The sequence below is a fragment of the Rutidosis leptorrhynchoides genome, chromosome 2 (genome assembly GCF_046630445.1).
Source record: "Rutidosis leptorrhynchoides isolate AG116_Rl617_1_P2 chromosome 2, CSIRO_AGI_Rlap_v1, whole genome shotgun sequence".
Classification (NCBI taxonomy): Eukaryota; Viridiplantae; Streptophyta; class Magnoliopsida; order Asterales; family Asteraceae; genus Rutidosis; species Rutidosis leptorrhynchoides.
The window spans coordinates 62051822-62079658 of record NC_092334.1 but is presented as its reverse complement, the minus strand read 5'-3'; the positions used below and the strand labels follow the sequence as shown (position 1 = coordinate 62079658).

General features: G+C 36.2%; 6 protein-coding genes across 6 annotated transcripts; 2 read left to right on the top strand and 4 right to left on the bottom strand.

The window, feature by feature from the left end:
* Positions 1 to 8085: 8085 nt before the first annotated feature.
* Positions 8086 to 8412, bottom strand: LOC139887925 (uncharacterized). The gene has a single exon (XM_071870972.1). The coding sequence runs from the start codon at positions 8410 to 8412 to the stop codon at positions 8086 to 8088; it is 327 nt and encodes a 108-aa protein (XP_071727073.1).
* A 340-nt stretch (positions 8413 to 8752) lies between these two features.
* LOC139887924 (uncharacterized) lies at positions 8753 to 10372 on the top strand. The gene is made up of 4 exons (XM_071870970.1): positions 8753 to 8809; positions 9124 to 9143; positions 9683 to 9911; positions 10148 to 10372. The coding sequence occupies exons 1-4, from the start codon at positions 8753 to 8755 to the stop codon at positions 10370 to 10372; spliced, it is 531 nt and encodes a 176-aa protein (XP_071727071.1).
* Positions 10373 to 11240: 868 nt separating this feature from the next.
* On the top strand, positions 11241 to 17706 carry LOC139890929 (elicitor-responsive protein 1-like). Its single transcript, XM_071873858.1, has 8 exons — positions 11241 to 11303; positions 11343 to 11470; positions 16057 to 16161; positions 16248 to 16374; positions 16489 to 16560; positions 16669 to 16714; positions 16840 to 17077; positions 17418 to 17706. The coding sequence occupies exons 2-8, from the start codon at positions 11425 to 11427 to the stop codon at positions 17453 to 17455; spliced, it is 672 nt and encodes a 223-aa protein (XP_071729959.1). The 5' UTR covers positions 11241 to 11303; positions 11343 to 11424; the 3' UTR covers positions 17456 to 17706.
* A 119-nt stretch (positions 17707 to 17825) lies between these two features.
* Positions 17826 to 19452, bottom strand: LOC139890928 (DNA-directed RNA polymerases II, IV and V subunit 3-like). The gene is made up of 3 exons (XM_071873857.1): positions 18906 to 19452; positions 18397 to 18634; positions 17826 to 18280 (listed from the first exon to the last, which is right to left on the bottom strand). Exons 1-3 carry the CDS (start codon positions 19355 to 19357, stop codon positions 18125 to 18127), a joined length of 846 nt encoding a protein of 281 aa, XP_071729958.1. The 5' UTR covers positions 19358 to 19452; the 3' UTR covers positions 17826 to 18124.
* Positions 19453 to 20971: 1519 nt separating this feature from the next.
* Positions 20972 to 22180, bottom strand: LOC139887923 (uncharacterized). Its single transcript, XM_071870969.1, has one exon. The coding sequence runs from the start codon at positions 22178 to 22180 to the stop codon at positions 20972 to 20974; it is 1209 nt and encodes a 402-aa protein (XP_071727070.1).
* Positions 22181 to 22196: 16 nt separating this feature from the next.
* On the bottom strand, positions 22197 to 22936 carry LOC139887922 (uncharacterized). The gene is made up of 2 exons (XM_071870968.1): positions 22355 to 22936; positions 22197 to 22277 (listed from the first exon to the last, which is right to left on the bottom strand). Exons 1-2 carry the CDS (start codon positions 22934 to 22936, stop codon positions 22197 to 22199), a joined length of 663 nt encoding a protein of 220 aa, XP_071727069.1.
* Between the last annotated feature and the right edge of the window lie 4901 nt (positions 22937 to 27837).

Genomic DNA, 27837 nt, shown 5'->3' with positions numbered 1-27837 from the left:
GAAACGTTTAAAATTGACTTGATACCCGTAGAATTAGGAAGTTTTGATGTAATAGTCGGCATGGACTGGATGTCCAAAGTAGGAGCTGAAGTTGTGTGTGCCAAGAAGGCAATTCGCATTCCTTGTAAGGATAAAATGCCGGTGATGATTTATGGAGAGAAGGGTAACTCAAAGCTAAAACTCATTAGCTGTTTGAAAGCCAAGAAGTGTTTAGAAAAGGGATGTTATGCTATTCTAGCACATGTTAATAAAGTTGAAAAGAAAGAAAAAGAGAAGTGCATCAACGACGTGCCTGTGGCAAGAGATTTTCCTGAAGTTTTTCCGGAAGAGTTGCCGGGATTACCTCCATTTAGATCTGTAGAATTTCAAATAGATTTAGTACCAGGAGCTGCACCAGTTGCCCATGCTCCATATAGACTTGCACCGTCCGAGTTAAAAGAACTTCAGAGTCAGTTAAAAGAATTATTGGATCGTGGATTCATACGACCAAGTACTTCACCGTGGGGAGCTCCGATTCTATTTGTTAAAAAGAAAGATGGATCTTTTAGGATGTGTATAGATTATCGTGAATTAAATAAGTTAACTATCAAGAATCGGTATCCACTACCGAGAATTGATGACTTATTTGATCAACTGCAAGGATCATGTGTGTACTCGAAAATTGACCTAAGGTCGGGCTATCATCAATTACGTGTCAAAGAAGAGGACATTCCGAAAACTGCTTTTCGGACACGTTATGGTCATTACGAATTTTTGGTCATGCCGTTTGGGTTGACAAATGCGCCAGCTGTATTCATGGACCTCATGAATCGAGTTTGTAGTCCGTATTTAGATAAGTTTGTTATCGTTTTCATTGATGATATTCTTATCTATTCCAAGAGTGAGCAAGAGCATGAGCAGCATTTAAGGTTGATATTAGAGTTGTTGAGAAAAGAACAGCTATATGCTAAATTTTCTAAATGTGCTTTCTGGTTGAAAGAAGTGCAATTTCTTGGCCACGTTGTTAGTAGCAAAGGAATTCAGGTTGATCCAGCAAAAATTGAAGCCATTGAAAAATGGGAGACTCCTAAGACACCAATGCAGATACGCCAATTTTTGGGTTTAGCCGGTTATTATAGAAGGTTTATTCAAGATTTTTCCCGAATAGCTAAGCCGTTGACAGCGTTAACGCAAAAAGGGAAGAAATATGAATGGACCTCTGAGCAGGAGAGTGCATTTCAATTACTAAAAAAGAAGTTGACTACGACGCCTATTTTATCGTTACCAGAAGGGAACGATGATTTTGAAATATATTGTGACGCTTCGCGACAAGGTTTTGGTTGCGTTCTTATGCAACGGAAGAAAGTTATTGCATACGCATCCCGACAATTGAAGATTCACGAGCGGAATTATACGACGCATGATCTAGAACTGGGAGCAGTCGTGTTTGCATTGAAGATATGGAGACACTACTTGTATGGAGTTAAATGCACTGTGTTTACTGATCATAAAAGCCTTCAACATATTTTTGATTAGAAACAGCTGAACATGAGGCAACGTAGGTGGGTCGAGTTAATAAACGACTATGATTGTGAAATTCGTTATCATCCCGGGAAAGCGAATGTGGTGGCTGACGCACTAAGCAGAAAGGAACGAGAACCAATTCGAGTACGAGCAATGAACATAAAAATTCGCATGAATCTCAACTCACAAATCAAAGAGGCTCAACGAGAAGCACTTACTAAAGAAAATATAGGAAATGAAATAATGAAGAAGTATGAGAAGCAACTCGTTATACGGGAAGATGGAACTCGATATTTTGCAAATCGTATTTGGGTACCGAAGTTGGGTGGATTAAGGAAGTTGATATTGAACGAGGCACATAAGACAAGATACTCGATACATCCTGGAGTTGGAAAGATGTATCAAGATCTTAAGACGCATTATTGGTGGCCTAATTTAAAGACAGACGTTGCAACATATGTTGGGGAATGTTTAACTTGTTCCAAAGTCAAAGCAGAACACCAGAAGCCGTCAGGGTTACTTAAACAACCAGAAATCCCAGAATGGAAATGGGACGGTATTACCATGGATTTCATCACGAAGTTACCAAAGACTGCCTGGGGATACGACACCATTTGGGTGATTGTTGATCGTCTCACCAAGTCTGCACATTTCTTGCCTATAAAGGAAACGGATAGAATGGAGAAACTATTACGATTGTATATAAAGGAAATTGTTTCAAGGCATGAAATACCTATTTCCATTATATCCGATCGTGATAGTAGATTTACATCAAAGTTCTGGCAATCACTACAAGAGGCCCTAGGAACTCGTTTGGATATGAGCACCGCATATCATCCGCAAACTGACGGGCAGAGTGAAAGAACAATTCAAACTCTTGAAGACATGCTCAGGGCATGTGTGATCGATTTTGGAAACGGATGGGATAAATATCTACCATTAGCAGAATTCTCGTATAATAATAGTTATCATGCGAGCATTAAAGCTGCGCCATTCGAAGCATTGTACGGAAGGAAGTGTAGATCTATTATTTGTTGGAATGAAGTAGGAGATCGACAATTAACTGGTCCCGAGATCATACATGAAACTACTGAAAAGATAGTACAAATCAAGGAGAGATTGAGAACGGCCCGTAGTCGCCAAAAGAGCTACGCCGATGTTCGAAGGAAACCATTAGAGTTTCAGATCGGTGACATGGTTATGCTAAAGGTGTCACCTTGGAAAGGTGTAATACATTTTGGAAAAAGGGGTAAACTAAACCCAAGGTATGTAGGCCCGTTCAAGATTATTGAACGCATCGGACCGGTAGCTTATCGACTCGAGTTACCGCAACAACTCGCCGGAGTACATAATACATTTCACGTCTCGAACCTTAAAAAGTGTCTAGCAAAGGAAGACCTCACCATTCCTCTTGAAGAAATTCAAGTTGACGAGAAACTACAATTCATAGAAGAACCAGTCGAGATCATGGACCGTGAAGTTAAACGGCTCAAGCAGAGCAACATACCGATCGTTAAAGTTCGTTGGAATGCTCGAAGAGGTCCTGAGTTTACTTGGGAACGAGAGGATCAGATGAAACAAAAGTATCCACACTTGTTTCCCGATGACGCAAAATAGGTACGATTTTAAAATTTTGGGACGAAATTTATTTAACGGGTAGGTACTGTAATGACCCGGACTTTTTCGATCGATCTATACTTATAAGATTAATATTTACATAAATTAAACCTTACCAACATGATAAGCAATCCAAATTGTTGAGACTTATGTTTTTAAAAAGAGTTTTACACAACGTTTGACCGTCTAGTTGACCGATGATATCACGAACTATATAACATATGATAATTATACGTTTGTGTATATATATATATGTATAAATACATATTTAACATGATCTAAGAATGTTTTAATACCTCATTTTGTATTAATAATAATAAGTTATAAGTATATTTTGAAACTACTAACTTAAGTTTTCAAAACAATAACCATACGTAACGTTCTTTGATATAAATACTTATAACCTATAATGTTTATACATATATCGTATATTTAATGTATTTAATCACTTTTTAAGGACTTAAATACATAAAACAATATAAGTATATTCACAAAAGATAACTATATTTGAATCCTCGTTCCGTTTTCACAAGATTTCTATACGTATATTTAGAGTATATGTACTCGTATCATACCTAGCTTCTATACGTATTTACTATTGGTATATACACATCAAATCACCACCAACCAGCCCTTGTTCATGCCTTATGTATAAAGTAACTCCCTTGTTCATGCCTTATGTATAAGGTAATTACTTTTGTATGATTGTATGACTAATTAACAAGATTACAAGCTTGAAACTTGTCTTTGTCTCCCCCCCCCCCCCATTCACGTTTTTAATGGGCTAGGAGTACTCCATTCTTGATTCATTTTTACTTCAATTTTCTAGCCAAAACACACACATACTTAGAAGCCTTAAACCCCTTAACCATCTCAGCTCACAACCATGAAGATCTAGTTTCAAAAACATCACTTAATCACCATAAGAAAACCCTTACAAAAACACTTCAAGAATCCTTCCAAGAACACAAGTTTACTTCCAATCTTTCATCCAACTCCACCACTCTTTTGGTTCTAGGTTTTTACTCCTCTTTTACAGCAATCTTGTCCAAGTAACTTGAGGTAGTAACTTTGTTCATAACCTTATTCGATTCATATATATATAGCTATCTTATTTTATGGTATACAATTTTAACAACAAGAACATAGTTTGAATGATTTCAAACTTGTTTGCAAACTAAATAGATCCTTCTAACTTAACTTTTAAAATACTTCAAGACCTGTAATATATCATAAGGATATGCTAACTTAACAAGGTATAACTTGGTTTTTCAAAGAACACCTTAAAAACTGAATTTACGACGTCGGAGTGCAACCGGGGGCTGTTTTGGGTTGGATAATTAAAAACTATTTTGAACCTTGAATTGGAGGTTTATTTTCTAGAAAAATGATATTTACTATGAATATGATAACACATAAAAAATTTCATGATTTAACTCAAAGTATAAGTATTTTTAGAAAAATAATCATTTAATGTTGTTTGCATAAGGGAAAATGATTAACTTCATAAGTTTCACCAAAATTTGACCTATGACCTGTGATTTCGAATACAAACTAAGGTATTTGCAATTCATATTCTTAAAGAAGGACTCGATCCAAGGAAGTGGCAAGTTGAACCAACGAAAACGGAGTTGTAACGAAGAAACTATGACCAAAACAAAATCGGATATCCAAAACTAGTTTAGCCACGAAAATAATTGGAGAAAAATTAAATAAATCACATTTTTTTAAAATAACATGATATTTTATATATATGTACTCATAATTTAATTTTATATATTTCAGGATCACCCGTAAACAATACGAGAAGATTAATCATAAGATCCCATGATTGTACGCAATACGTCTTCTAGACAATATAGGTACCATGGGTCAAGATTAATCCCGACCAATACGAATACGATGGGGGTTTTATTTATTTCGATGGGGGTTTTATTTATTTATTAAACACCTAAATATGAACCATTAAAATTGAATTGCTAACTACGGACTAAGAAGACATTAAAAGTATTATAAGTATATATACGTGACGATTGTTTAAAATGAACATATATTGATATATTATATATGGATAGGTTCGTGATATCAACCGGAGACCAAGTCAAAATATATATATCTTCAAGGCAAAAGTGAGTATATAGTCCCACTTTTAAACTCTAAGTATTTCGGGATGAGAATACATGTATTTTATGTTTTACGTTATGGACACAAGTAACTGAAAAATATATTCTACGTTGAGTTGTACCACTGGCATACTTCCCTGTAGCTTGGTAACTACTATTTACAGCGGTATTGTAAACGCGAATCCTGTTGATAGATCTATCGGGCCTGACAACCCCAACCGGACTGGACGACCAGTATTCAACGGTTGCACAGTACTTCGTTTCGTGACTACACTTGGTACGGTGTAGTAAGATTTCATAATAAAGGGAATATGCGACGTGATTAAATGTTAAGTATGGTTACCAAGTGCTCAACCACTTAGAATATTTTTATTAAAATGTTTACATATGAAATCTTGTGGTCTATATTTATATCGCTGCCGGCATTAAACCTATATCTCACCAACTTTATGTTGACGTTTTAAACATGTCTATTCTCAGGTGATAACTAAAAGCTTCCGCTGCAACATGTTGAATTTAAGCAAGATCTTGTGTATGCATATTTGTGTCAAAAACAAAACTGCATATCCGAGGAGTTGTAATGTAAAATATGCTAGAAATCGTATTGTTATCATCACATGTAAAGTTTGTAAGTCTAAGATTATCGCTAAACGATAATCATCTTTATATTGTCTAAAGCTTGTATTATCATAAGAGTTATGGTTTGTAATGTAAAATAAATGCAGTTGTTCTTTTAAAAATGTCGCATATGGAGGTCAATACCTCGCAATGAAATCATACGTTATCTAACTCGTTCTTATGGTTAAGGACGGGTTATGACATTATTACATTTATTTAAAATTGAAAAGTACAACTAATCTAATACTTTTACAATTTAGAATAAACTTAAATACAATACTATGAAAATGTAAAATAAATATAATACAACTTTGACTTCAAAATGGCCTTTCTAATAAAATAAATAATTAACATGACATAATATTGCCGTAATCAACAATCACATATAATCAAACACATAGGTCGGGGCATTACGGGCTATGTATGCAATCACAATTTTAATAACTACATTATGAAAACCTATATATGGCTTGTCCATGGTTATAATGCATGTGTATAACCATGGAATATAACAATCAACACTTATAATAAATATTCAAGCCATAACAATTAAATCTATAATTAAAAATAGTGATATTCTTTCAATCATATTTGTGCGTCATAAGGTTAAGTCTAAATCAACCGTGTTGACTTTAAAAACCAAAAAAGTTTCGGCTTTTACCAATTCACCACAAAGCTAAATCTAAAGAAAATCACGCGACAATTAAGATGGTGTAAAAGCGGCTCGGATACCACTGTTGGAAAATCGTGTGTACTTTTACCAATTCAGATTAACGCAGCGAATAGTTAAAATAATAATCTTTTAATATTTCATAAAATATTTACAAGATTAAATATTCATATATTTAATGAAACATGCACACGATTAATTTATCCCAATGAGATCCAGTTACACCACTAATAATTGTCAAAATATGTAATTCACAAAGTGAGTAAACGATATACATTTTTTGAAGAAACTGATTGCAGGAGAGAAACCTACGATAAAAAATATGACCATCTCTTAGGATAGTCCACACTACACTTCAAACGACCGTCAATAGATGCTAGTCTAAACCCAAGTAACTTATTATAATAATCAAATTATTATAATAAAACAATATATAATACTCCGTATAACTCTTGTTTGCAAGAACACTCAAGCATCTCTTCATGCTAATTAATTTCGCGAATTAAAGAGCTAAGGATGAGATAAAAAAAGGTTCATTTGATTTGCGATGTATGTGTTTCCTTTTCCTTTTTTTTGACTTACTATTCCAAAAATCAATCAATGCTTATATTTATAATATATGTGTAAAAGTAAACATTGAAATGTGAAGTCTGTGAAACAAAACGCGTACAAAGTTATTTTGTTTCTATCTATATTATATAGATTCCCAAAATCTATATTTCGTTTAATTTTATTTTTAAAAGTCGTATTTCTCAAATACTTTAGGAGTATGTTATGTAACTTATAATTAATAATTTCTATCATGTCGCTTTCATGTGAATAGTAAATTAATTAATTTCGTTTCATTTACTATTCATATGAATAGTAAATGAATTAATTTCGATTTACTATTTTGTTACTTGAGTAATATATATACATCATATATATATTTTATTTGACGTCTCGGTGTATATGTGTGTGACCCCGAAGACTCAAATAAATTTAACCATATAGTTGTATGTTGTACCTTGCACATTAATCCTACATTTAATTCTTCGGGACCATCTATATACAACTCATTTTTTTAACTTTCTTTTATTATGATTTCCTTTTGTATTTTGTCCACGATCTTTGAAACTTATATACAAATGAATATATTCAAAATATATTATGTATATACATTTTTCAAAATATATTATGTATATACATTTTTTTAACTGCCAAAGGTATTATCATTAGAGACTACCTAGCAAGCAGCTAGGACAACCTAAAGATTGCAACGACATTATTTGTCAATCATTCCAGTTTACATACAATTCAATTCTAAATGTAACCAATTATATGAATAAAAACATATAGAATCAAACAATGCGCTTTATTCAGAACCCGATGGCTAAATAAAACGCCGTTCTTGTACCTCCATATGTATCAAGCCGTAGATGCAAAAATAACAAACATTCACTTCTTTGTTGCTGATGTAGCTCGCCATCCTTCATATGAAGACATTTGAGCATTCCAATCTGTAAACTGTGGTAAGACAATACCGATCCATCGTGCATTCCTGCTCTACAACTCTTACGCAACCACACATTCGAATAACAGGTGTTGCAAAGACTCGGACATGAAACAACCAGAGACACAACTAATCTGCTCGATCTCAATGCCTCTTCGCGATAAGTTAAGACGGGTAGGAAGTCTATCCTGAGCCACACTCCAAAGAAAAATATTTATCTTTCTCGGAAGGTCCTTCAACCAAACAGCGCGTAAATCTGATGCTGCCAGGTATACATTATCAATGTGCAGTCGAGTTATACTAACCGAATAACCTCCTAAGTCTGCCAATTCCCATTGCCAACTATCTAAGTTATTCGACAAATCTAAAGGTCTAATGAATTCGACCATCTGTTGTAGAATACTACGGTTTCTTGATCCATTGTCTTTAAGTGATCATGACCAAGACCATGCTCCATCCACAAATCAATCCGCGAGAGAACAATCATTGTTAGACTCTAAAACGAATAACCTTCTATATATTTATATTTATATATTTATATTTATATTTATATTTATATTTATATTTATATTTATAATATATATATATTAGCGCAAGCTCTAGGAGCCGTTTCACGATTTATATTGTCGTAATAATACACGGATTTACTATAGTCAAAATAGGTAGGCGGCTGTTACTAGCTGTTGGGTAATTTTGATGGCCCAATATCTGGCCCAATCATAGAGACAGATGGGCTTGAGATCATGGCTAAGTTGCAGCCCAAGGAAGGAAATTAAGGAAGTGCACGTGGGTTAAATTGGTCATACAATGTGTTCCTTATTATTAGGATAGATAGTGGAATTGGTGGATCCATATTGACCGAGACTTATGGAGAAAAGTTAGTGGGTCTCACGTTTGTTTACATAGTTATTCTAGGAGGTTTTAGTTTGATTAATTAAAATAGGAGATAGTGTTGTACGTGGGGGTTTAGTTAATCACGTATCTATGGTTTTTAGTTTAATATTTAAATAGCATGTAGGTGATCATTAATAGATGATAGAGTGATTAAAAATGTAGTCTTTCATGTTTTATTTGCTTTTATATTTTGTTCAAAATTTCAGTTTATATTTGAGTATAATGAGTATTTTTTCAATACCTAATAAAGAACGATAGCAAGAAAGAAACTGCGTTCCAACACTAGCTTGCAAACAACTGGGCCCAGTTACTAGTTTTGTATATTCTCACGTTATGGAATTAAAGATCTGGGTTTTGATCACTTCTTGTAAAATAATTACAACATGGCCCAAATTATACATCGAAATTTGAGAACTGGTTCACTAAGCATGAATGAAACCTTAATTTATTTTTAGTATTGGATCATGTTCTTTTTTCTCATACTATTGGATCATATATTTCTTTATTTTATTCAATTAGTATTCGATCATGTTTTCTTTAAGACAAAATTGTCAAAATCGTCCATGTGTTTATGTATTTTTTCCCAAAGCATCTCTGTGTTTACAAAAGTGCAAAACTCATCCTTAAAAGTCAAAATAAGTCCCAAATCAGTCACTGACTTAGCGTCCGGTGTTTATCTCTGTTAGTATATGGTCGTGCAAGTCACATGACATTAATTACCAAATTAAATACCAACTAATCGATCCAAATTAAATTCGGTGTTAGTCCAATTGAACGAGAGAATAATGATCATGAGAACAATAATGTGAAATTGGAAGATGGAATTGTTGAAGGGAATGTAATTGGGGATGGAAGTGGAATTCGGAATGTGAAGTGTTTGTTTAATAATTGTAATCATAAGGCAATGACTTTGACTAAATTTTGTCGTGATCATATATTAGCTGATTCGAAACAACAGTTGTACAAGCCATGTGAATTTACTCTTAAGAGGGTTGTAAGCATTCCTTTACCATTGTTAAATTTGTGAAATTGTATGGTTGTATCGTGATTGCATGTAACATGTAAAATAGGTCATTATGTTATGTTGGGGATTGCTTAATTAAGGCATTATCTGCACATTTTTTTATAATTACGGCTCATTATCATTATTGAATCTTTATGAATCACAGTGTGTGTTGATGTGTAGGGCTAGTAATATCTTTGCTTGTTTTTGTGTTTATAAAGAATTAGGCCTCTTCGAATGTGTTTGCTGGTTTATGTGTTTCTACTGTTCCTTGTTACTGCAGCGTACACTTTCTAAAAACCCAGCAACATGTCTATCGTGCATTGAAGAAAGCTGGTCTAAATGTTAATTCTACAAATAAGTTTGTTCCAAAGATGTATGTTATTGTGATAGAATATGTTCGTGAAATCCAGAAGAAAAGGAAAAATCCAAAGATGCATGTTAATAGTTAACACAAGGACTGATTTGGGACTTATTTTGGCTTTTAAGGATGAGTTTTGTAGTTTTGTAAACACATAGACGATTTGGAAAAAAATACATAAATATAAAGACGATTTTGGCAATTTTGTCTTTTCTTCAATTTAATTTTTCATTAATGCATTTACATGCTATGCGTGTATAATTAATTAACCAAGGTATTTGACAATTTGAATTCACCACGCAACATTTGTGTACTAAGAGTAGTTCTAGTGCCGAAAATATAGTTTTGGACTTGAATAAACAAAATGGGCGCAATTTTGTCTTATATTTATTTATTTTTATAATTTTTCATATTGGCACGCTTGGCCGAGGAGAATGTTTTGGGTGATGGATACGTCAATGTGTTATCTTATAAGATAGAGAATCGGTCAGGAAAGAGCACTTTGAAAGAGACGGTTAATGGTAAGTTGTAAAGGGCGGGACCTAGAGGTTGATTTCACGTGGTTCATTTGGTTTGGGTCCCGTTTCTATCGGATAGTTTCGGTTTAGTATTGTATAGTTTCGTATTAAGGTTTTTCGGGTAGTTAGGGGAGACTCGTTTATCGATAGTTTTTGTTTAGATGGTTGTTTTCTAGGTGCGAGCTCCCATGTTTTTTCACGTTCTTTTGTATAACTGTTGATGGCGTTTTCATTTGAAAAACGACCTCATTTCTATATGAGATTTAGTTTTTTCGAAGAAAAAAAAGAAAAGAAAAAAAAAATGTAATTATTAGTAACGTAAAAAGAACCACCCGTCGCTGAGTACTAGTTTAGCGACTTTGCCCGACGCGGCATAACGTATCCACCGAGAACCTTCCACTATTCTTCTATCCCAACCGCCAATATTTTCACCAAATTTTCATCCAACTAATTAACGCGTTCAATTACACTCTTGCTAATGCTATAAAACTCATCATCATCATCATCATCATCATCATCATCATCATCATCATCATCATCATCTTCAATTCCAATTTGCATCTATTTTCAACCTTCAATTACAACAGCAACATCACCATCATCAAGTTATCGTAATCATCATTCGATGAAGAATAATCACGGCATTCACGGAAATTTCCTTGAAATCACTGGTACGTACTTTTTTTTATCGATTCGTTAAAATTGATCGATAATGTTCAATTAAAACTGATCGATATGATTTTGTTTACACGTTTATACTTTTGTTTGCGTTTTTTTTTTGAAAAGCAAGCATTATATTCCACTAGAAAAACAAACAACGAGAGTGCTTCAACAAATACAAAGGAAATAGCGAGAAAACTATCCTATCCGAATATTAAGAACAGACCACATAGAAAACTATATACATTGACTAAATGCATAAAATGCAACAACCAAAACCAATTAACCAATTCCGGATCTTGTAGAAGTTGAAACATACGAAGACGGGTTGATGAGCCATTGATGCCAATCAAGGGAGGATTTTTTGAGACGTTTTGAGATCCAAAAGAAAGCTGTAGATTGAATATTGATGAGGATATTCGGAGTACACCATCGGATTTTGTTAAAAACCAAATCGTTTCTAGCCTTCCAAGTAAAGTAACAAACCACCCACTTGAGACCTTGCCAAATAGATTTTCCAAGAGAAGAGATTGGCAACGAAAATAAAGTGCAATCATCCACGATTTGATCCATAAATAAGATATTAATTCCGGGAAGGTTCCACCATTTAAGAACTTGATTCCATAACTCCATAACTTTTGAACATTGCGTTAAAATATGGTCTACGGATTCGACGTAATTGTTACAAATAGGACAGAGCACGGAGTCTAGATCTATACCTCGTTTATCAAGCTCGACCCTTACCGGCAATCTTAATCGATTTGCTCTCCATATAAATATTTCCACTTTAAGGGGAATCGCTTTATTAGTAAGAGTTTTCAATTGACGAGCCGAGGTGACTGAGGATAACGAAACATCGATAAGGTTTGATAAACCTTTTGTATTGAATATCCCATCCGGTTCCAGAATATACTTCCAAGAATCACTTACCTCACTGTTCAGATCGATTGCTGTGATCAGCAAACATATAGCCTGTAACTCGTTCTGAGATCGACCACGGATAGAACTAGCCCAATTCCAACAGGGGGTCAGTATGCCGATTTCCTTTACCAAACGATCAGCAACGGACGTTTCTTTGGACACTTCCAATGCAAATAATCTAGGGAATTTATCTTTTAACTTGAAATCACCAAGCCATGAGTCATGCCAAAATTTAATAGACTGTCCGTTTCCGATAACTTTGATGAATGAAGATGAGAATCCAACTCCCTTTGCATCGATTGTTAGACCTTCTTTGATGATATTGCTCCAACTTGAACATCCGAAACGTGCCCTGTCAAAGTTAGTGGCATCTAATCCCCCATCCGCCCCATAAATACTTGATATAATCTTAACCCAAAGCGAGTGTTGGTTCGATTTGAACCGCCACCACCACTTGGCCAATAAAGATAAGTTTTTTGCATTTAAGGACCCGATGTTTAACCCACCCAAATCATAAGGCAAAATCACCTTATCTCATTTTACCCAAGAGATCTTTTTTCCCTCACCCGACCCGCCCCAAAAGAAATTGTACCTCAAGGATTCAAGTTGCTTTAGAACACTTGCGGGAGCTCGGAAGATAGAGAAAAAGTAGAGAGGCAAGCTACTAAGAACTGACTTCACCAGGGTTAACCGACCACCAAAGGATACCGATTTAGATTTCCATTCCGAAAGTCTTTTTTTGAACTTATCAATAACTGGTTGCCAAAAGTTAGCTTTGGTCATTTTAACACCAAGGGGAAGGCCTAAGTATTTTAATGGGAATGAACCAGGGGTACAATGAAATCTTTCTGCCACGTTGACAAGTTCGGAGTTATCGACCCCGACACCATAAATGCTACTCTTTTTGAAGTTTACTTTAAGACCCGATAATATTTCAAAACATTTTAGAAGCTTCATGATGTTTTTTAAGTTGATTGAGCTCCATTCACCAAAAATAATCATATCGTCGGCGTATTGTAAATGAGAGACCACCACCCTATTTTTTCCAACTTGAATACCTTTAAGTTCTCCCATGGTTATAGCCCGTTGCACAAGCATGTTTAAACCTTCCGCGGCTATTATAAAGAGAAAAGGAGATATAGGATCTCCTTGTCGGACACCCTTTTCCGGGGTAAATTCTCTTGTTGGTGAGCCATTGACAAGAATGGAAATGGTGGTAGATGTAAGACAAGCCGAGATCCATTTGATCCACTTTTCACCAAACCCTAAATTCTTCATCGTATTTATTATGAACTCCCATTTAAGTCTATCGAAGGCCTTCTCGAAGTCCACCTTGAATATAAGACCCTTTCGTTTTTCTCGTCTCAACTCATCAATAACTTCATTAGCAATTAGCACTCCATCGAGAATATATCTCCCTCCTATAAATGCACTTTGTTCTACCCCGATTACTTTATGTATTACTTTTGAAAGCCGGATAGAAAGAACTTTTGAGATAACTTTGTAAACACTTCCGATGAGACTAATGGGACGATAATCCATGAGGCCGAGAGGATTATCGATTTTAGGGATTAGGGTAACAAATGAAGCGTTACATCCTTTCGAAATTTTCATATGTGTCCAAAACCATTCGAAGACTTTCATCACATCTTCTTTTATTAACCACCAAAACTTTTTAAAAAATTTCATACTAAACCCGTCGGGACCCGGGGCTTTTGAACTGCCACAAGATTGAATCGCTTCCCAAACCTCTTTCTCAATGAAAGTATCTTCCAGGAACTTATTATCATCAACATTGATTCTCGGGTCATGAAAGAAAAATGATCCACTGTCATTTTCATTGAGTTTGAAGATGGAGGAGAAATATCTGAAAGCTTCATCTTTAATTTCTGAAGGATTGTCGGACCAAGAACCGTTTATTTGAAGCCCTCTGATCATATTTTTGTTTGCCCTTCTTCTGATGCAATTGTGAAAGTATTTTGAATTTTCGTCACCCTCCAAAGTCCATTTAACTTTGGCCTTTTGTTTTAGCATGTTTATTTGAATTTTTTCTTTCGCCAACCAATTATTTTTTTCGTTTAACCATGCTTCTCTTTCGGAATCATTGAGAATTCTGCTTTCTGCTCTTTTCTCCCACACCGCTGTTTCTTTTGCGTGTTTTTGGATTTCTTCTTCTAGATTCCCTAGAACCGAACTACACTTCTTGAGCTCAAGTTTGACTTCCTTCAGTTTATTTCTTATCCCACAATCCGTCTATTGCCTGTGAAATTCGATTGCCAAATGTTTTCTACTTTTTCATCTATACCATCAATCTTGAGCCATTCATTGAAAATCCTTATCGGTTTTGGACCGAAATCCATGAGGTTGTTTTTGAGAATAATTGGGGCGTGATCTGAGTGTTTTCTGTCAAGAACCGTCGCGGATAAGTTAGGCCAACAAAGATTGAATTCTTCCGTAATCAAAAATCGGTCAAGTTTACTAAACTTGATACCATTATCACATACTCTTGTAAACTTTTTACCACCGAGAGGGATGTCTATTAAGCACGCATTATTGATAAAATTGTTGAATCTATTGGCCCAACTACTGTTGAAGACTGAATTAAAACGCTCGGACGAACTTCTAACCTCATTGAAATCGCCACATAACAGCCATGGCATCTTTCTATGACTAAAAAGAGAGTCCAGGCTATCCCAAAATCTGACTTTCTTCGCGGTGAAGTGGGGGCCATAGACGTTTACTATTGCAATATCCGAATCGCAACCTTCTACCTTACCAATGACACCTATAAAGAATTCACCTTCGAATGCATCTATAACCTTGAGTATAGAGGGATCCCACATGAGTATCATTCCTCCAGAGAAACCTATCGAGTCCTTTTGAATGTATTTAAAGTTATCCGAGCTCCAAAAATGTTCCAAGAATGAGTCTTTTAAATTACCACATCTAGTTTCTTGAATAGCTAAAACCCATGGTTTTTCTTTGCGACATAATGAACGTAACCACCTGACTTTGACATCTTTCCTTATACCTCTTATGTTTAAAGACATAATAATCATTGAGATTTTATAAACGAGAAGAAGAAACTGACCTAAAGGAAATCATTGGTTAGATTTCCAATGAACCCCTACTCTTGCCCCGAATTCCTTCACGTTTTCACTGGTGATTGTATCATCAACCTTTGATTTTGATGATCCATTTGAAGTTCTACTGGCAGTGGGTTTAGCTTTGGAGGGTTGTGTTGGGTTTAGGTTTTTAGGTCTGACTAATTGTTTAAACTTCAAAAATATCGATGATCCAGGTGTGTTTATTGGTTTTTCAGGACGATTTGACGTGTTTTTTTGCGGTTTGGATTTGGGTTTTGGATCAATGTTTTCAGAGGTGGTTTTTTGTGGTTTTGTGTGGATGTTTGGAGGCTTCGGTTTAGGCTTAGATTTAAGTGGTTCCGTTGTTTTTTTCTTAGTTACGATCACAGGCTCAGGGGGTTGAGTTTCATCAATTTCGTAGGTGTCTAGGATTGGTGAATTAGATTGCGTATAGCTTTCAGTAGAAGATTTTGTTTGATTGTTTTCACTATGGACTGGTTGAATTGGTTTTGGAATGTTAGCAGGCAATTGATCATTTGGAATTGCGTTTTACGAGCGTCTAATTTCGATGAATTTGTATGGATGTTTAGTGGTCGGTTGCAGTAAACTGAAAGATACCGAATGGATATCAAGGCAGGATCCTTACGTTTGTGTTGAATATGGAAATAACAAAAATCGCACTCGCGTTTGTACAGGTACAAATATTTCATTCGTAAATTAAATGCATATATGTTAATTGTTCACCGACTGAATTAAGTTTTGTTAATTGGTGTAACGATAGATGGAGGCAAGAACCCTACGTTTCAAGAGAAATTTGTGTTTAATTTGATCGAAGGATTAAGAGACTTAAATATCATTGTTTGGAATAGCAATACTCTCTCGCGTGATGACTTTATTGGCTCCGGGAAGTAATTTTTCCATCTCTTCTTCGTGTTTTTTTTACAGTTTGTTGATGTTTGACTTGATTAGGGTTCAATTAGCTAAGGTTCTTTCTTATGGATGATTTGTTGCTGTTTTTTTAGGGTTCAATTAGCCAAGGTTCTTTCATATGGATATGATGATAGCTCTTGGCCATTGCAGACTAAATCTGGCAGGTTTGTGCTCTACTGCATGATTTTTGAATCGTAGATTGTGTTATGATTTCAATACCACTGCAACTATTTAGTGTAACATTGGGCTAACGTGAAACTTATCTTATTTAGGCATGCTGGTGAGGTGCGATTGATAATGCATTATCCCAATGCCAATGTAAGTCCTCTTTATTGTTACTTTCTGAAAACAAGTATTCGTTTTACTCGTTTGTTATTTACAAAGAACTTGTGTTAGCGACTTAGCGTTGACTACTTGACTGAATTATGTTATATCATTTTCAGAAACCCGCTAACGGTTATGGTCAGGTCTCTATGTACGCTGCACCACCACCAGCTTCATCCATGTTTTATCCACCATCCGTAGCTTATCCTACCCCATCTCCCTACTCTTTGTACCCGCCTAATTCAAGCATTTATCCACCATCACCATACCCATCGCAGACAGCCTCTTATCCTCCTCAGCCATACCCTCATAATTCTGCTTATCCTCCTCAGCCATACAGCTCTCATTATTCTAATGGTAACTTCTCTTACTAATTCTATTTTTTCTATTGAACATTAAGGTTGCAATTAGAGATGGCAACTTCGACCCATTTTTATACAAACGTGGTTGATTGAAGTTGTGTTTATCTTTAACTATTCAAGTAAGTTGTGCGAGTCAAACAAGTTGAAAGTCGTCAATGGCTTAAAGCCACTTCATTACAGTAAAGGAGATTTTTAATGAAATAATTTAGCGAGTCTATCGGAACCAAGACATGTTTTGGCTTGTTAATTAAGTCTCTAATTACCATTAGTAAATTTTAATTTTAATCTCTGGCCCCTACTGTATACTAATATATATATGCTGTTTTCTTTATCAGGTTCTTCCTATCCAGGGGTTTATCCTCCAGTATATTGAGCTACAATCCTTGTCCGTATAAGGGAAAACCGGAAAAGCAATGAGGCAACGTATATATTAAGCTAATATGATCAAATCGTGAAATTCTTTTCAGTGCATATTATATTTTCATTTACTAAATTTAAAAGCATTCTTTGGATCTTGGTAGTCAGATGTATATATTTATATGATAGTTGATGTTTTATTATCTCTTCTTCAATGGTGAAATGTGTTTTTTGTGTTGTTGCTTAACTATTTGTTGTGACAAACCTTGGTTTTTTCACACTATTGTACATACAGTAAACACATTCTATTTATAGTGAAAGAGAATTAAAGAGAAACCATGAGTCATACAATTGATTAAAATGGTTAACAATTAATAACATTACCCATAGCAACCTCTAAAGGAACATGAAGCAATTCCCAGTTTAAACATCAGGACCTACTTACCTACAGAAAACCTCACATCCAAAAGTATGAGAAACAGCAGTTCAAGATGATCTGATTACTAAATTGACATCGAGAAACAAGCCTAAGTACGTTGCCTAACAAGCATAATTTAAGCCAACAAAAATGGTCAACCACCTCGCATATGAGCACCCAATTCCCCAAACTGATCATCAGCTTCCACAGATTCCTCCAACAGGCGAACTGCATCCAGCTTCTGTTTTAAAACATCAATGGCATTAATCACCGAGACGCTTTGACTGCACCCGTGGATTCAACTGTGAATATAAAACTGTCTTCTTTTGCATAGATTTCAATAAGCCCTGGTTTCCCCATGGCTTCCACTTTCTTCAGCACTTCATCATCGTATGTGTACGCCTCAGCATCCACCACTTCCACCTGATAACACAAAAATCAAACGAAACATTCAAAAAATACAAAAATCGACTCAGTACCTTAAGAAAATGAGTGCTTAATAACTTTATACAAATATTAACAAGTTAAACTGAATTGACCTGCTGGGTTTGGGGATTAATGCCAAAGACTTTTGTAGGGCTGCTCTCGACAACACTAGTCTTCTCCTCAAGTGATAGAGTCTCCATCATCTCTTCGTTAATGTGAATTTCAGGCTCATACATGAAAGTAACGGTTGCAGCAGGTGACCATTTCGCATGATCTTTTCCAATCCCCTTTCGAGCTATTGCTCTCAGCCTCAATTCTTGCCCTTTGCGCAGCTTTACGATTGTGATGCCCCTAAGCACAACAAATCATCATTAATTATTGATATTTTAATTCATCACAAGTATGAACTAAAGCGTATAACATAGCAATAACCTAACTAAGATAACAATCTTACCTAATAAACTTTCAACAGCACAAATTCCCCCTAAAAAATTCATACAAAAACATAAGATAAAACCTAATCATTCCTAAAAATGAAGCTAGTAATCATACAATGCTGATACTTTCACTCACAAAACAAGCATTCTACATCATATATTTGTCAGATTAAAATGATACAGACCTCTGATCTTCAGGATTATCAAAACCAGCTCCAGAATCAGAAAAGTCAACAGGGACAACAGTATGGTCAGAGCTATACAAATCCTTACTGGTAACATCAAGTGTTTGATCATTAATACACTTGGCTCTCAGATGAAATTCAACTGAGCAAAACTCACATTGACCATCACCATCACACGCATCACAGTCACGTGAGAACCGCATGCTCATTGCACGTTCACTCGTTAGCGGAATTAAACCTAACCGGTGTGCGATAAACTCGTCGTTAAGTACCGACGAATTGACCTCGATTTCAACTAGATCTATGGCGATTGTTGGGACTTCAGAGATCATAACGCGCCGGAGTGCGTTAGCCACACTAGCGTCAGTATCACGGAGCTCGAATTTTGCGTGGTCGTCTTTGAGTTCACGGATTTTAACGTTTGGGAATCTCTGGTATGATGTTCCGTCCATTTTTTTGTTGATTTAGGGTTTGGAATGGTTAAAACCCCTAAATGTTGTAAAGCCCTAAAAGTTTTGTAGGGAAGAAGAACTGGAACTCTGGAAGCAGTTTTGTGGAGACTGGTGTGAATCTGTTACTGGTAGGACTAGGAGTATTACTTTGAGCCTTGGACAAACATAAGGCCTATTCCAATGGCGGCTTGGGCGTGGGGGTAGAGTGGGCTAAGAGCATCTTTAAACCTTCTAGGCGTGTTGGCATGTTGTTGGGTGGGGTGGGTGCTTGATGGGCATGCTGGTAAACTGGTAGATAATGAATGACATGTTGAGTGGCGAATGACATGCTGAGTGGCGTGTTGTTTATGTGTGGGGTATTTTTTATTTCTTTTTCATTTTTTCTTTCATTTTTCACCAATTAAAACTGGACACATCATCAAATTAGTTGAAACACGCTTCAATTTGCTCCGTGTTGAATTCCAGCACGCCACCATTAAACCCCCAGCACGCCGCGTTAGCTGCGTGTTGGAGGCGTGTTCGGTGCACCGAAGGCCCAGCACGTTAAGGTTTGAGATGGTCTAAGACCATTTTTAACAATGATGGACGTTTTGGTGTGTTGCTGGGTGGTGGTGGGGTACTTGATTGGCGTGCTAGTAAAATGGTAAATAATTGGGTGGAGTTGGGCCCCATGCTTACACTACTTTAAAACATGCTATTTTGGGATTAAAGAAGGCCGCATGTTGCGAGCTAGGGGCTCATGGGATTAGAGTAAATTGTGTTTCTCCATCTGGTGTGGCGACACCGCTTAACTGCAATGTGTTAAATATGGATGTTGGCCAAGTGGAGATACACTTGAGCCACATGACGAATTTAAAAGGTTTGGTGTTAAAGGCTAAGCATGTTGCAGAAGCAACTATGTTTTTAGCATTTGATGAATCGGTGTATGTGAGTGGCCAGAACTTGTGCGTCGATGGTGGAATCACCGTCATGAGCGGGCAGAACATGGCGGTTTCATTGTATTGAATGCTAGTAACTTGTTATCATATACTATGATGTGTTGTTGTGTATGATGTCCTAGTTATTACTTTTGAATAACCACTACTCTTTATATATGTTGTGGTAACATAATAAAAGCTGGTAGTATTAATGATTGTCATTTGTTGTCCTCATGGGCTCAAGAAAATTGGAAATCCATATTTAACATGAGAAGTTTAAACATGGGTGTTGAAAATACACTTTTTTTTTTAAGGGTTCACACAAAATACACTTTTTTAAAAAATATTGCCTTTTTACACCATTCGGTAGACGGGATTTCCGTCTACCACCGTTATATGGCGTCTACTATGATATTTACAATGTAGTAGACAGTTTTTCGTCGACTACCTAGTAAACGTGGTCTACTACGTAGTAGACGAGGTTATAAGGAAGTAGACGTAACGTCGTCTACTACCTACAAAACTCATAAATGTTAACTTTTGTTGTTTAGGTCAATAACACACATTTATTTATTACATAACATTTGTCTCGCACACCATTTATTACACAACAATTAACATAAAACACAAACAGACAACATAAGTAGCATATAAAAGATCCACGGCAATTAAACATATCTAAACAACATTAAAGAATCTAATCGTCATTCAGATTGCAAGTTGTTTCAAATTGGGTCGAGCATGACTCTTCTTGTTTCCCCTTCCCCTTCCCCTTAAGCTTCGGCTTTGGCTTTGTGTTTGACTTAGACCTTGACTTCTGTGTTTGACCGGATAGATCATAAGGTGAGGGACAAAGTGATCGATAATGTCCATATTGCAAGCAACGACTGCATTTTCTATTAGATTTGAAATTGTCTTTATCTTCTCCTTTGGATGGTATACGAGCAGTACTTTTTGGACGACCTGATTGTCTTTTTTGAAGCAACGGAGGTCGAACAGTTGGTATTTTTCCTGGATCCACCCATTCAGATATATGATCTAGTGGTTGAATATCATCTATGTAAGCAGCCTTGTAAGTTTCAGTGGTGAAATAATCCTGAACGTGACAAGTAACGTCACGTAGGTTACAATACCTTGCTACTGCCATTACGTGACCGCATGGTAGACCGGAAAGCTGCCACTGTTTGCAAGTGCAAGTTTTTTCTTGTAGATTGACTTTCCCGCCCTTTTTCGTATCCATCACCTCAAATTGTGTTTTAGAAATCGGTTTAACAGTCCAACTCAGAGACTTACTATTTCTTTTACCCAATTTGTGCTCTGCGTATGGTGTGACAGGTGTTGTTAAACCATTAGCAGTGTTTCGATGTTCCCAGAACCATTGTTGAACGGAAGCTCTAAAGAACTCTAGTAGCATTGTAACTGGGAGTTTCCTGGCATGAACTGATAGCGCGTTCATGGACTCTGCACTATTACTAGTTAAGTAAGCATAGCGAACACGATCTGCATGATGCCTGGACCATCTATTAACTCCCACATCAGTGAGTGTTTTTGTTGACTCTGGAAGACGTCTACAAAGAATTTTATAGTGGTATTCAAAGTCAGATTTCCTATATGCTTTGCACATCTTCCAGTAGTGCCATTCGTAACTTTTGACCCTTCTAGATTTTGTTTTAAGGTTCCCAAGCAAGTGACGACAACATAGAGCATGAAATACGTCTGGAAAAACTGCTGATATGCCTGCGGCTATTGCTGCTGCCCTGTCAGATATAATGGTAAGATTCTCAATGCAACACCCGGAAGACTGTAGAGTGTCTCTTAGATTTCCAAAAAACCACGCCCAATGATCAGTTGTCTCTCCGGCCCCAATACCATAGGCTAATGGCAGGATTCCATTATTAGCATCCATAGCAACAGCAATCAAGTTAGTCCCCCAAGTAACCACCTTTTAAATGAGCTCCATCAACTATGATTACAGGACGCCCATAGTGAACAAACGAACGTATCTACATAGAAAAGTATTGCAATTAGACAAGAATTATAATATGTATTAATAGGTAAATGTAGAGAGGATTTAACATACCGCTGCACCAATGGACATGTAACTCATAACAAATCTGTTTTCCTTGTCAGTGCGAATATTGGTTACGCTCCCCGGGTTACACAGTTTAAGATTATATAGATACAAAGGTAGTATTCGAAATGATTCTTCCATACTACCTCTCAACATCTCGATTGCATAACATTTGGCTTTCCACGCTTGGTGGTATGATAGACTTATCTTAAACCGTGCTGACATATCATTCCTGGTATCATCTGGTCGATATACACGACCTTCTTGTTTCATCACCTCTTTCAGTATGTTTCCAAGTACCTTCTTGTTGGCATGCTTATTGTTTGGTAGAATTTGTGTATTTGAACATGTGTGGAGATCATTCAGGTCTCGTACTTGAAAGTTATTGCTGTCTTTTATACACCTAGCAGTTATGTGCCATGCACAATTTGGTGATATACAATTAGCTGTATACCTGCCCTGGTCTGAGTACTTTGGTTTAGTCTGGAACCCTTCAGTAACGCACTTTGTTCGTAGTGCCATAAGGAATTCTGCTTTGTTTTCGAATGTCTGATTAAGTTTAACTAGATCTGATGTTTCATATATTGTCATTGATCTAGGTTTAGGTATGATTATCGCACATTGGGTGTTAGATAGTAACGGTGGCATATTCCAAAATATATCAACCGGTTCTGGATTATACAGAATTGGTTTGTCGTAAGTTGATTTTGGATCTACGTATTCACCATCAGCATCATCATCATCATCACCATCAGCATCATCATCATCTTTATCAACCATATAGTTAGCAAAAGGGTGTTTTGTTGGTTTGATGGGATTGACATTTTCCATATCATCGTGTTCTGATTCGCTTTGATCAGAAGTAGGCTCATCTACGATGTAAGGATGTTCATTTGGTTCATGATGTTGGTTGTAATGATCGGTTAAATGTTGCTGTTCTTTTATGTTGAAGTGTATTGGCTGTTTTTGGTTGAACTGATTGGTGTATTGTTGTTGTTGGTTGAACTGATTGGTGTATTGTTGTTGTTGGTTGAACTCATTGTTGTATTGTTGTGGTTGGTTGAACTGATTGGTGTATTGTTGTTGTTGGTTGAACTGATTGGTGTATTGTTGTTGTTGGTTGAACTCATTGTTGTATTGTTGTGGTTGGTTGAACTGATTGGTGTATTATTGTTGTTGGTAGAACTGATTGGTGTATCGTGGTTCATTAAAGTGATTGTTGTGTTGTTGTTGTTGGTTGAACTCATTGTTGTATTGTTGTGGTTGGTTGAACTGATTGGTGTAATGTTGTTGTTGGTAGAACTGATTGGTGTATTGTGGTTCATTAAAGTGATTGTTGTATTGTTGTTGTTGGTTGAACTGATTGGTGTATTGTTGTTGTTCGTTGACGTTATTGGTAGATTGATGTTGATGGTTTAATTGATTGGTAGGCTTAGTAAGGTTTCTACCAAAAACATGCATCGAATTCGTAACATCTTCCAAATATATGTCAATTGGTAGCTTTGAGATTGCGTAGGTCAAAAAATCACTAAAATCGTCTTCATCATCAGTTATATCCAACACACAATTATCCATTACATATTTCATGCAAAACTTTGATTCTTTTGCTACCTCGATCTTATTTATAACATTTTTTAACAAAATCCTACGATTAATTGGTTTGTTTGGTGCGATTGGAAGTTTCAAGGGTACCCGAGGACAGTTAAGAGGCATATAAACAATATTATTGTCGACATTTTCAAACTGACCTCCAGAACAAATGTAAATCTTAAACTTACTCATTACAAAAACTTTAAAGACATAGAAGAATATGACTTACCAGAAAGTGTGTTTTTTGAAGCAGCTGATTTGTCATGAATATGAAAGTGGAGTGCTTATTTGAAAGTGTGTGAAATGAATATGGTATTTCTTTCTCCCTTCTTTCCAGTTATATAGATAAGATATGATATCCTAAAGAATCTAAAAAGTTAGATTTCTATCCGTTGATAAAGTGGATAAGATAGGAAAAGGCAGTAGACACCAATAATTCATGGCAGTAGACATCAACACCAAGGTAGTAGACAGCAACAACAAAGCAGTAGACAGTCGACTACCTTGTAATTGTCTGTCTACTGCTTTGTTCTCACTGTCTACTGCACCTGTAGAAACTGCCAATTATTAGAAATTTTGTACCTATCCTAAATAATCTATAAAGTTAGATTTCTATCCGTATGCAATAAGGATAAGATCTTCAAAAGATGAGGCAGCTGACACCAATAATTCATGGCAGTAGACATCAACACCTAGGTAGTAGACAGTAACAACAAGGCAGTAGACCGTCGACTACCTTGTAAATGTCTGTCTACCGCTTTGTTCTCACTGTCTACCACACCTGCATAACTACAATCAACCTTCTGACCCAAAAGTACAATCAATTTCAACCTTGTCCACAATTTCAATACAATTACCAAACTAACATTTACATCTTCTAAACAAGGTTCAAAAAACAAGTACCAAAATACCACAATTTTCATGTTCAAAATGCAACTAAATCAGAACAACTTACTAGAATCTTTAACCTATTTCAGTCGCACGTTGAATCTTGATCTAAAAAAGGTCTTTCCCATCCTGTCTCTATAATCCCTTGCAACCTTGGCTGAATCAGGCTCAAATGGATACGTTAGTTCACATGTTATCCGCTCCATGTTTTTGCAAACCCATACACCACAGTCGACCGCTCCATCCTGCTGGGGTGCATCCTTGATATAATCGAATGAAGATGGCATTTGGACCTCGGGGGCAGGACTATAGTTAATAGTTCTCATGAACTCAGGAAGACACTTACCCAACTTTTTTACCCAATAATCGCGGGCCCAACGATAGTTATGCTTTATGAAACTATCATAAACAACGACTTTGAAGTCGTTCAGATCAAGAACAATAAGCACCCAGTGCGAGGCATCTTCTAACAGTGTTGGGAATAGTACCTAGCATCAAAAAGTCCAAAATATTATAAAACAAAAACAGTAGACAGTAAAAACAAGGAAGTAGACACTAACAAGGCAGTAGACATCAGCAACAAGGTAGTAGACAGTAACAACAAGGCAGTAAACAGTCGACTACCTTGTAAATGTCTGTCTACTGCTTTGTTCCCACTGTCTACTGCACCTGTAGAAACTGCCAATTATTAGAAATTTTGTACCAATTTTGGTACCAAAGTAACAATTTACAACTCACCTTCTCACACTGAGACCAAGGTGGGAAAGGGACGTTCGTACCGTCAGCATAAGATGTGATTTTTTTGTTGATTTGATTTGGGTTTAGTGCTCTAGCCGAACAAAACGACCTCATCCTTCCCAAAAAGCCCACCGGCATGATCGCACACCTTTTACGGTTTTGTGTGAACTGAGACACCATATCATCTACCCGCTTCCTCCACCACAACAACATACATACCCAACCATCTATATTCTGCAAATAAACATAGTTAGTCAAAATACAAATATTGTTTATATAGTTAGTCAAAATACAAATATTCTGCAAATCAATTATAAAGATAAAGTTTGGTAATTCTTACATAATTATCTAGCCAACCACCTTCAAATTTATAGTATATCCGCCCCCAAAACTCGTGTGTGATGTATATAAATCCCTTATCAATCCGAACAAAAACAGAAAGGCACTCGTATTTTGGATCGTTCATCTCTTCCGGCGTCGTAGGGCCTTCCAATTCCCTTTCATCAAGATATGCGGGAGGCGCGGGATATATCAATCCATTAGTGTGAATTAGATCATCAACAACTTCAAGTATCACTCTCTCACTAACTTCCGGAAGTTTTTCTCTCTTCTTACGGTATTGTGTTACCGCATTTTCTTTATGTGGTAAGTCAGCCTTTTGATTTTCGTCTATGTCAACCTTTTCTTTACCGGCTATGCCACCCTTTTTACCAAGTGTCTTGATTTGTTTTGGTGTAAGGAAAGGTGACTTCCCATATTTGGCAACCCGTCGATCCCTTATGCTTTTCCTCTGAATAACCGGAGAGGCTACTTTCATACTTTTTTCTTTTGAAAATTCTAGCATATGATTTACCAACACTTCTGTGTCCGACACCCATCCCGTAATGACATCTTCTTCATCATCATTGAAGTCACCATCAACCGCATTCAAATCACCATCATCCTATGCAATAAAATAGAACAAATTATGTTTAACCTACTAATATAACTAAATAAAGTTAAATATTCATCAGTCAATTCAGTCAATATAAGTCAACAACATGAATAAAAGAATAACCGTGAAGTATATATATTGTTACCTCAACCTCTCTAGTTTTGCCAGCTTTCTGAAGGTCAATTATCGCACATTGAAGCCCCATTATAGTTTTAGCATCTTCTGTTCTTGCTTCTTCTAAAAGTTTTATTTTTTTAGCATCTTCTTCTCTAGCTTCTTCTAACCTTCTAATCTTTGAAGCAGTTTTCTCTTCATGATCATCTAACCTCTTCGTCAGTTTTGTTATCATATCCATCGACTCCTTGGTATTTCGATCACCACCTCTAATGATTGTGACTTCAGTCTCAGGGTTCTCAAAAAAAACTTTTACTAACTAACCACCAATCACATTTAGACTCTTTTCGTGTGGGTCTCAAAATACAAAGTGGTTTTTCATCTTCAGGGATATCCTCCTGAAAAAATCAATGGTTTAAATATGTGGGACTACTCTCCTTATACTATATACACAATCCATTAAAAAAAAAAAAAAAAAAAAAAAAAAAAAAAAAAAAAAAAAAACTGCATTACTAGTCGACACCAACAACAAGGTAGTAGACTGAAATTTGCAAGGCAGTCTACAGTCGACTAACTAGCAAATGACAGTCTACTGGAAGTGAGTGCAGATTCTGTTCAAACTTATTTTAACAAAAACACTAACCGGGAGTCGCATCAACTCAACGTACTCAGGCCATGTCATACACTTCTTCTTCCTTCTCCAGTGGATGCCACGTGGGATGCCATCACTCTCCGGCTTGTAAGCGTGTGATTCTATCCGCCTATTGTATGCCTCCCATATCCACATCTACAAAAAAAATGTCAATATATTTTAACCAATACTTATTAGTTTATATAATTTAAATTTTATATAAATAACTTGAAGCTTTCTACCTTAAACGCCCAACAGAATCCGCTTAAATGGTATGTCATAATGCTCTTCCGGTTCTTGTCTTCTATACGGTCTTTATGATTTAATAACACGTGATGCAAGGAATTATAAGTTATGCTCCAGATGTAGGAACCCCACGGATACTGATTCATCAAATCAAAGTCCTCTAACAAGAGAAGAAAATCGTCGTCGTCTACGTTGTCCCGCATCATTTTACCGCGAAAAAATAAGTAGACCATCAATAAAATCGCGACTATGACAGTATCCTGGTCACTTCCTTTCAATTCTTTATTTATAAACCCGTTGTAATAATCTGAAAGAGGTCTGGGACCAACACAACTTTTAGCAAATACACGA